At 39.1% G+C, this 10,590-nt stretch overlaps 1 protein-coding gene across 1 annotated transcript in view; it reads right to left on the bottom strand.

Moving 5' to 3' along the window:
- The window catches only part of MGAT4A (mannosyl (alpha-1,3-)-glycoprotein beta-1,4-N-acetylglucosaminyltransferase, isozyme A), a 74,110-nt gene extending 66,342 nt beyond the window's left edge, over positions 1-7,768 (bottom strand). Inside the window, 1 exon segment of the mRNA XM_009883094.1 lies at positions 7,675-7,768. Coding sequence (XP_009881396.1) covers positions 7,675-7,768 — 94 coding nt within the window.
- Positions 7,769-10,590: the final 2,822 nt, after the last annotated feature.

Below are 10,590 nucleotides of genomic sequence, written 5' to 3'. Positions count from 1 at the left end.
CTGGAGCGTGTCCAGAGGAGAGCCACGAGGATGATCCGAGGGCTGGAGCACCTCTCCTATGAGGAGAGGCTGAGAGAGTTGGGGCTGTTCAGCCTGGAGATGAGAAGGCTCTGGGAGACCTTATTGCAGCCTTCCAGTACCTAAAGGGGGCCTACAGGAGAGCTGAGGAAGGACTTTTTACTAGGGCATGTAGTGACAGGACGAGAGGGAATGGATATAAACTGGAAGAGGGCAGGTTTAGATTAAACATTAGGAAGAAGTTTTTTACTTTGAGGGTTGTAAGGCACTGGAAGAGGTTGCCCAGAGAGGTTGTTGAGGCCCCATCCCTGGAGGTGTCCAAGGCCAGGCTGGACGTGGCCTTGGGCAACCTGGTCTAGTGGGAGGTGTCCCTGCCCATGGCAGGGAGGTTGGAACTCTATGATCTTTGAGGTCCTTTCCAACCTAAACCATTCTATGATTCTATGATTATTTTCATGGTTCCTAGCTATAGAAACGGCTGTGGACATTAACAATAAAAGGTTACGTGAATCTGCTAAAATACAAGCAAACCTTTTATGTATTTTAAGGGATCAAATTTTATGATAATAAAGGGCAACTCTCACATATCTCATGCAACCATCAATATTATTTAGTAATGAAATGCACTGGCATATCACTCTTGGCACAAGAAGAGAAACTTGGCAAAGGTCAAAAACAGCTAGTATAACTTAGGTCAGAAGGGACTCCTAGGGGTCATCTAATCCAACCCTCTGGCTCAAAACTAATTTCTGCAAGGTAGCTAGTTCAAAGTTAGACCGTTGCTGCCAGCTGTAGGTCTTCCCTACCTCAGCCTTATTTAGGGAGCGTCACATTGACTTTAAAAAACAATGTAACTCACTCTTTTTGTGCTAGCCCAAATCTCTGTTGGTGCCAAACATGGTATTAGTGTCTTTGGCTTGCCATTGCTGGTTTAACTTGTTCATGGCAATTCTTCAGCCCTCCCAACTAGTACGTAACTGTTCTTGCCATTACAAAAAAAAAACTTTTTCCACTACCTAACCTTGCTTTCCCTTATATTCTGTTACACACTATGGCCCCAAAGGACAGATTATGTCCTCTTTTTTTTTTTAAAACAACTTTTTAAATATTTGGAAATTATTTTCCCATCTTACTTCTCACACCTTTCCTTTAAGCTAATGAATGTAAGGACACTGACCCTTCCCTTACAATTTAGATTTTCTAGATCTTTAATAACTCGTTGCTCCACTGAACACCACCTAATGAATCCATTTTCTTTGCAGTGCACCATTCAGAAAGGGACACAGTGCCAAGCAGAGCAGAAAGACAGCTTCCTGTGTCTTGCTGGAGTAGCAGACTTCATACTTCTTAACACTCCTTTTTCTGTTCAATTTCTTTTGTTTTCTGCAATAACATGATGACTCGCACTTAGCATGTGATTTACAGTAAACTGTCATTACTAACTAGAATATCAACACCAAATTTCTTCCCCAATTCTTTATGCATACATTTGACTTTCTTCTGCTTTACTGCACCCCGTGTTTTATGAGGGGCACTTTCACCTACCTTCAACCCTCCAGTCATCCCCCCCCTTCCTGACTAGGTCTCCAATTTGCATAAGTTATTTTAAAACTTCAATCTCTCTGCCTACCTTTGCTGCTCGTCCCAGCGCAGTGCTGTTTGAAATTTAGTAAGAAATCTCTCCCTCTCATCATCCAGATTCACTAAGGAAAATATCAACCACCACCAAGATCAGGACAGATCTTTGCAAAGTCCCTCTTCCTCACTGTTATAAATGTGACCATGTATCTATTGTAACTACTCTAGGAAGACAGTTACTAGCAAGAAGACAAAACACACACTGGCTTACAATCCCCTGCGAAGGTTTCTTAGTAGATACATCTCTTACAGTAGGGTACAAGCAGCTGTGTCAGATGCAATTTTTTCCTCAGTTGGCTAAATTACTCACATGATAATCTCTGCACGGGAGCGGCAACCAGCATTTTGGAGGATTCAAGTTAGGACAGAAGACTCAGGCCAAAGAAGTATTAAGAGAAGCCACACTGAGCAAAAATATTGCCTTTCCCCAACTCTGAGGACTGGGCCACAATTGAGAGCAGTACCTCAAGATGTTGGCCGAGTCTGGTCATATTAAATGCTCTGGTAGCAACCAAATTTTAGAATTTCATAAACTGTCAAGCTAACCTAGCTAGCAGGTTACTAAAAAAAGCAAGGGGACAAGGTAGTGCTGGAAAAGCCCCTTCTGTTGCAATCCTTTCCACTGAAGCTCATCAAAATCACTGGTGTCAGAAGTTCTGGTACAACAGGCACAAGACAAACATAAAGATACTGCAGACCTAAACACTGCCCACCTGAACAGCTGGCATATATACATATTCTGCTCAGTTCACCTGGGACAGTGTGTTCGCTATCTGCATAGCACTCTCAGTAAACATTCCAAACCTACATTCCTGATCAGCTTTAATGAAATTTAACTCCTATTTTTAATATCAATAAGCTATATGCCGATTTTTCAGTTTTGGAAACCAAACTTGAAGTGTATTTTAAGTAAAGACCAGAGTAATATTCACATGCTGGTGTTAAAAAGAAAAAGGAAACTCCTATTTCCTTTCATTTTAGCTCCTGGAAGATCTGCAACAGAATTTCCAAGGAAGCAAATGCTTCCCTTCTATTTAACAGGGAAAAAAAAAAAAAAAAAAAGAAAAAAAAAAAGACCTCTCCTCTTCAAACAAACTGGCATAAATTATTACATGCAATTTCTACTTTGGCATCCCATCCCATCCCTTCCCCTGCCTCCCCACTCTTCCCAGTTTGTAGTCCATTGAACTTCTTTGGTTGGTCAGTCTTAATCAACATTAGTGGGAAATTAGCACATAACTCAAAATTAGCACATGCAGACTGTAATCAGCATTTACTCAAAAAACAGTTTCTCTTAGGATCAAAGCATAAAGTAAGGTGGGTTATAGTTGCAAAATACTAACATGTATTGCTCAGATTTCTGATCTATTTTAAAAGAGAATATTTGCATAACCACTGCTAAAGAAAAAAAAAAATTAAACCTGGCCTCCTTACCCGGTTTCCTCCATGGTTCTGTAGGACTCTACTCCCTCTGGAAATTAATATTCCTGGTTCTTACCCCAAAGTTTTCCACCATTGGCTGAAGCTTTTTGTTTTAGTCTCAGTTAGGTTTTCTAATGGTTGCTGTTAAGTTTAGATATTTTTCAGCATTTATCATTATTGTGGCTGAGAAACAGTGTGGTAATTCTAATTTTATGAAAACAGCCAGAGGAGAAAGAAGAAAACAGTTTTATTACACAGCCCAGGCCATTTTCTCTCCAAATGAGATGAAATGTCATGCTTAAAACAGTAGCTCCAACCACCATTACTTAAGTATGAGTGAATATTCAGCAAAGTAGGAAGCTAGTTAACTATCTCAGAAGTCTTCTTGGAGGTCTTCCCATGTGAGTTTAAATCAGTGTACCAAAATAAGCCATCCTTATGCAGTGAGGAGATCTTACAGTTACGACACCACCCTTGGATGAAATGAATAGAAGCTTTTTCAACTAACTCTTCATCATTAAACAAGAACGTGTTTTACATTGGAAAAAGATAACATACACTACTAGTTTCAGATTGCTCTGAAAACTACATAGTTTAGACAAGCCTGAAGGGTTAAGTTGCATTGGAGTTTCACAATACATATTCCGTACACGTCCTCACCACTTCAAGTAGCCAAATGTCTTCTAGAAGTGACACAAGACACTGCCAACTACTGTTGTTCACCAAGAACAAAGCACACATACTTTAAACAAAAAACTGCTTTGCTTTTTTTTTTTTTTTTTTTTAAATCAAAGGCGGTAGGATCAGAGTAGGAATTTAACATTGGAAGAAAGTGATGAGGTTAATGAATGCTTTGCTGAGGAATTCATCCTACCACACCTGCCCTAATTCAGTAAAGTTATTTACCTTCCTTCCCAATTTCCATGCTGGTGACAGGCATCAGGAAGTTTGTTAACCCAAGAAGAGGAGGTTCTTGAGCATTATGGAGCATAATACTCTTCCTGGAACATTATGTACTCAGACCACTAGCCACATTAAAGATCAAAGCATCAAGACTACACTCTCTACATATCGCACAACAGCTTTGATGTAATTTTTGTGACTTGTGTAATAGGTACACAGTACTGTTTTGTACTGGTCAGATCTTAAGAGCAGTGCCTTTAGGACAAAAAAAAACAACAAACAAACAAAACAACACTGCGTTTCTGTAGCTCACAAATGAGGTGGTGAAGATCTGTGACCCTGAGCAGGTCAGTAGGACCACAAAGCATGATTCAGTCAAAAGAGATGGTGTTAAGCATAAAGTTATCACTTGCATAAGACCTCAGTTTTAGGAGAAATTTAGGGACATCTTACAGTGAACTGACTAACTGTGAATGTGAATTGACTGCAGATCCTTTAAAAGTGGTCCTTTTGTGCACCAAAGTAATCAGCATTTTGGGAAATTTGATTTCCAACATCTACTTCATTCATGTTAAACATAGCACATTTTTAACTCCTAGAAAACAATCTTACAATTCTTTTTCATTAATCCCACAGGAGAGGTCCTTCCCAGATGTATTCAGGGGTTGTACTCTTTCCTTACAACTCCAGTGCTTCTAGACATTGCATAAAGTTCAGAAAGTGACAAAGATCTTGGCCAAATTTTGAAGACTCTCTCCAATGACCAGAGGTATTTCAGTCAAACTTCTTCAAACACAGTTAACTTTAAAACCAAAACCATGTAATTGGCCACTTATCCAAACAGCAATATCTGCCCCATGAAAGGTTATTTACATAATCAGACCACCAGGTAAGCTAAAGCCATGCTGTTTCCAGTGATGGCACTTCAGACAGATTGTTTCCTTCAACTTCTGATGATTTCTTCGCATATCCTTAAAGTTTGTAAAACACTGTTCTGCAGAGACAAATTTTTGCACCTGAAACTAGTACCAAAGTTGGTATCACTTTGAAGTTTCTAAATCCTATCCTGCATAGACTGGGACTAGATATATTTACTAGAGGAAGACACGATCTACAAAAATATCACACATCATCCCACTCTTATTGCTATTCTACAAATGATTTTGTGTTTTAAGTGACAATTATCCCAGATCTTAGTTCCTCAATTAAAATTAATCACTTGAAGACTGGATTAGGGTTGTTCGAAACAAGGCACTATGCTGCTGCTTTTAAAAAGCAAAATTTGTTTTAGTTATCACTGAAAAAGCTACCAATTCGGGGTTTTTCTTTTTCTTTTAAAAAATGTAAATAGCATTTTCTTTCCAAGTGTACATTTACTTTGTTGTCCAAAGACTGACAAATACCTACAGGAATCTAGTGCATGCCATATAAACATAATGAATAACAAAAGTACATGACAGCCCATAGCCTTTCAGTGAACAGGAACAGCAAGCACTGTATTTCCTTCCAATTGAGCCACTCACAAATTTGTAATGAAAAATGTTATCAGTGAATTAAGATACCATCCTGCAAGGCTTACTAAATAAACATAAAACAATATCAAGCTGGAAAAAAATTCTTAATAGATGTATATCATCAGTTTCCGAACCTTTTCCATTGGTGCAGAAGTGTCTCTGATTGAAAATGTAGGACTAAATGAACTCAAATCTGTTTTGGTTTTATACAGCCTGTGCAAATTAATAAAATGCTAAACATAAGTTTAAAAGTAACGTAAAATTTAAAAAACAATATTCTATGCTTCTCTTGAAGCAACACCTCAAGAGCAAGTTATTTAGGCTATAGTTTCACAACCATGATTTATGATTAACTCATTAATGATGTCATCTTACACTGATTTTTAACAAATTACCATCTTCATGCTCAACAGCAAGATCCGGAAGATAAATGTAGAACTTTTATACCAACATTAAGAAAGTATTGATTCTAAGCATTCAAATGGAAAAAAAAAGTATAAAGAAAGTACAGCAGTCTGACCAACAAAAGCCTAAATTGTCACCAAGTGCCATATATACTAGTATTCTCCAAATAGCAGATTTTTGTTAATTTCTTTTAACAGAGACTTTTCTTTGTGTTACACTTTGACAAAAGAGAACAAAACTTGCAAATCATATGTCAAGTAAGAAAGAAAAAAAGCATGAGAAAGAATTTCACAGATATACCCCTTTGCTGAACTGAAAGCAAAATTCTTGTGAGGCTCTTCCGCAAGAAATGAATCAGTAACAGAAAATGTAACTAGAGAATGTGGTATTAGTCAAAATGAAGAAAATACTACTTTAGTGCTATTCAGATATCCTTTTCTTGTCAGTCTTTGGCACATCTACATTTCTGTTGTTCAATTAAGACCTATATATTACCACAACCTTGAGAACCTGACATTTTTCCTGCTGCTTACATTCAGGAGGCTAGCCTACCAGCCAACTGCTACAGCAGAGATAACACCACAAAGCATCTGCTTCTCCTACAAGTGCCCAATAGGAAAAAAAAAATTCCATATGCCACAGAACTCATCTGCTTCTTTTATACTGAAATATGGGTTACAAGTTGGCTGTGCTACACCACACAGTATTCCTGGAAAACTTCAGCTTCCTCTTAATGGACCTGAGGGAGAACTGAAGATAATATTGTCAGCAGAACAGTCAGAACAAACCTATTCACTTAAGACAGAATATGTGTTTTAAAATTACTTGATCCTTGAAGGACATAGTCTACTATTTTTCAAGAGATCAGATGTTTATAAAGAAAAAAAAACAAAAAACCTTTCTTCTAGAAACCATTCCCAAACAAGTTTAGTTGCTTTACTGAAGGACAAAACGGAAACACCTTACTTGCAGTAAACAGTCCTGACCCTCAGACAAACTGTATTTTCCAAGGTTCACATGAAGTGCAATAAGATCAACAAAGATAAATAAAAGGTAAAAGTCTATTATACACAATAGTTACTTGATTATTTCATGAGATTGTTCATGTTATGATAATAGATGCATTTATCTAGTCAATTTGCTCAAATTACTTTATTTCTTATACCCTACTCTGACAAGAAATATTTTATGTTTTATTCAAAGACTGAAAGACTTGTCATGCTATGATGTTGATCGGCAGTTTGCCACCTCCATCACAGAATCATCAGGGAAGACAGAAAGCAGTACCAAAATAAAATTCTCCGGCCGGGTCCATTGGCCATATGTCACGGGGGGGAGGGCCAACAAAAAAACAAACAAAAAACCACACACCACAAACGAGCAACAGGAAAAAAAACAAAACACACACACAAAAAAACCCCAAAACAACCAGAGACCATATGTTTTCCCAACAACTATAAACCAGGAAAAAAAAACACCCCAACACAACTATTGAACTTGGACCAACCCCTTCCTCCAACAGTAGCATTTGTTTTGCTTCAGGTACATTTTTTTTTTCTTTTTAAATCAGAATCACTCTAAGTTAAGTTTCCTGAGTATTTACTCAGGAGCAGGTATTTACTCCTCACCAAGGCAGTATCTTCTGGAGCAGAGCTAGTCAACAAAAATTTTTACAGATTGCTAACATACAGCAGCAGTGCACGTGCCTGTACTATTCATTCCTCTACCACACAGCCACACGGAGGTCAATTTCATTTTGGAGCCTTTAACTTACCTTTGCCATTTTGCCATGCAGTGTACCAGGACAAACTGAGGAAAGTGGTGATGAAAACTAACACGGTGGCCACAGTTCCATTTCGGAGCCTCATCTCATTTCAGCATCACACTTGTTTATGTTCTATTACCAATGAGGACCTATCTGTTGGGTTTGCTGCAATGAAGTCAGCTGAAGTCCACCAGCAGCAGCCGGCCAACAGCAACTCAAAATGTAGCTCTCACATATCAGAGGTATCATAAATCAATCCATTCCAAACTGTTGTAAGATTTCGTGTAGTTCTCATAAATTAAACTTCTCTTTATTCTTCTAGTCCTGTTTAAAGGAAACAAAGTTTTAAGAAATTATGCTAAAAATATTTACAAGAGTCCCCCATCTATCAAAACACGGTAAAGAAATGCTACTATATGCTCATTACTGTGGTTTACATGCACCTCCCTTGCACTGCCTCAGCCTTGGCTCAGAGAATAGAACTTGTTAGATTAATTTGTCCTTTTTCTGTTAAATCTGGAGGAGCTGTATTTCACATGAATTTGGTCATTAAAGGACAAACATACGCATCACCAACATCACAATTTTATCATAAACTCAAGGAAAGATCATGTGTCACCTGACAGGTAATGAACGGATACAAGAGTTGTTTTCAGGAAGCCATCAACTCAAGGCCCCAGTCTTAAGTACTCACTTCGACAAAACCCCTCTGAAATCAGTGAGGCCTAATGTAACTGCCAGCAGCAGAACCGCCCCCAACGAACTGAGAGACCAGAGCTTTAAACACCATTTACAAACCTGCATCACTCAACTCTCCAGGCTCAGTGCAAGAGTATTTGACCCATCCACAACCATTATTTTTCCTAGCTTAGCTGCAGCTAACGCACAGAATACAGTCACACATGCAGAGAGGTTCAATCTATACCAACTGGCAACAACCCAAAAGCCCCACAAAATGCCACAAGATGACCGTATCCCTCCTCTGTTTCCACCACACAGGCACAAGGACGAGACACAGAAGTTACCTACAAATCGATTTTATCCCAGATGAAGATTCCATATCTTGGGATTAGAAATCCTCAACTGGCCAAACACAGCCACCATCTAACCACACTGTCCTAACTGAGCAAGACAAAGAGAATAAATTAACCAACTTCAAAAAGAGGGGGGAGGCGGGGCAGAATTGTTTTTAAAGCACTAAATAATCCTTCACAGTAGCTCAAACTTTAACATTTGACATCCTTTTAAGGCACTGCCAGTTTTTCCCCACTATAAACTACATCTGATGCAAGTATGCTACCCAATTTCTTTGAATTTTCCTTGGAAGCACTCTGTCACACTCTTGCCTGGGTGCATTTAGAACAACAGACGAAAAACCCTTTTTGTTATTACGCTACCAAGGGACAGTCAAATCTGAACTACTCTTCCCAAGTTTCTATGGCAGAACACACTAGCTTTACCAAAGAGTTTGCAAAACAAGACATAATCAACAGGCACAGTTAACAAATGAGGGGAAGAGAGCAACAGTGTTGCAGAACTACACTTCTTGCATCAAATCTTGGTCGCAACATCCAGGTTACAGAACGTGTTTACCTTCGGACTATGATTACCTCACATGTAATGCTAGTAACACGTTCTGTTTTGAGGAACTTTACACACAGACATGTTTGTGGCTTTAAACATTAACTCAGAAATCACATACTGCCTATGAGGAAGGAAACAAATGCAAGTACATGGGAAGTACACAAAGTGGATAGTAAAATTCAGTAAGAAACAAAATGATGAGCAGGGATAGAAAAAACTGTGAAAGGCCTTATGATATGAGAAACCCGAATTCAACACAGTGAAAGATAAAGACAACTGAGAGACCTATAGAAAGCTAACACGGAGAGCCCAGCATGCCAGGAAATATCATCAGCGCCAGCACTTTAAATAGGAGATGGACCCAATAAAAGTCAGAAGGGTAGGCAATAGTAATTGGGTGAGAAGACAAAAGTCTAGGTGAACTTAATAGCAATGAGAGGCAAAGATCTCAAACCCCCAAGGTTTTGTAAGGCCTGTCTACATGAATTTAGAAAGTTCAGGTGATTCCCAGACTAGCAGATTAAGTGACTAGGATACCATTAAGGTCAATGACACTAACGCGGCTCAAGTGGCTGTGAAGCAAGGATGTCTAAACTGTAATCTACCTATACCATTATTTTAGCAGCAGTCAGATCTCTCTGGAGCAGCTCAGGTGTGCACGAAGGACCAGGCTGCAAGCTAGACGGATTAACACACTGGGAGCAACAGACAGCTGGTCCGACATGCAAACAAGAGAGGGCAGCCAGAAAAGTAGAAATGTCATCTGATAACGCAAGGAAAGTGAACCACCTGCCTTGCCAGAAAATGCAGGCATCATTTTTACATTTGCTGCAACAAAATCAAGATGTTTTGATCAGGGCTTCTCACTGTGCAATCCGAATCCACAAAAAATACAGCCTGAAAGAATTCAGAAAACGAAACAAAAGCCCTTAAAAATAACAATAAAAAAAAAAACCAACAGCAACACGATTCAATTAGCCGTGAGTATGCACAAAATTGTGTCAAATTAATAATTACCATGGTTTTGAGTTGGCTGGTTCTGCATTTATGGTGCTGTACCCACTCCTCTTAGCACAGGCCAGCAGCAGCTCAGCACTACTTAGGCGATTATTCGAGCATTTCACTATACCAAACTGCACACACCAAGGCCACGCATAGAACCAGAAGACTTCCAGCTTTTAAAAACGCAGATAGTTAAACCAGCAGAAACCCCATGTGCAGGCGCACGTAAATTACTTTACCCCCAGGTGGTCACTTTAGGTTTGTTCAATAATTTACCACTGAAACGCTTCAGCAAACCCCCGTCACCGGCGGCCGGTAAAGGGAGGTGTCTCTCGGCGC

This window comes from Charadrius vociferus, unplaced genomic scaffold, assembly GCF_000708025.1.
Source record: "Charadrius vociferus isolate BGI_N301 unplaced genomic scaffold, ASM70802v2 scaffold92, whole genome shotgun sequence".
In the NCBI taxonomy this organism is placed as follows: Eukaryota; Metazoa; Chordata; class Aves; order Charadriiformes; family Charadriidae; genus Charadrius; species Charadrius vociferus.
This window is presented reverse-complemented; position numbering and strand designations above follow the sequence as displayed.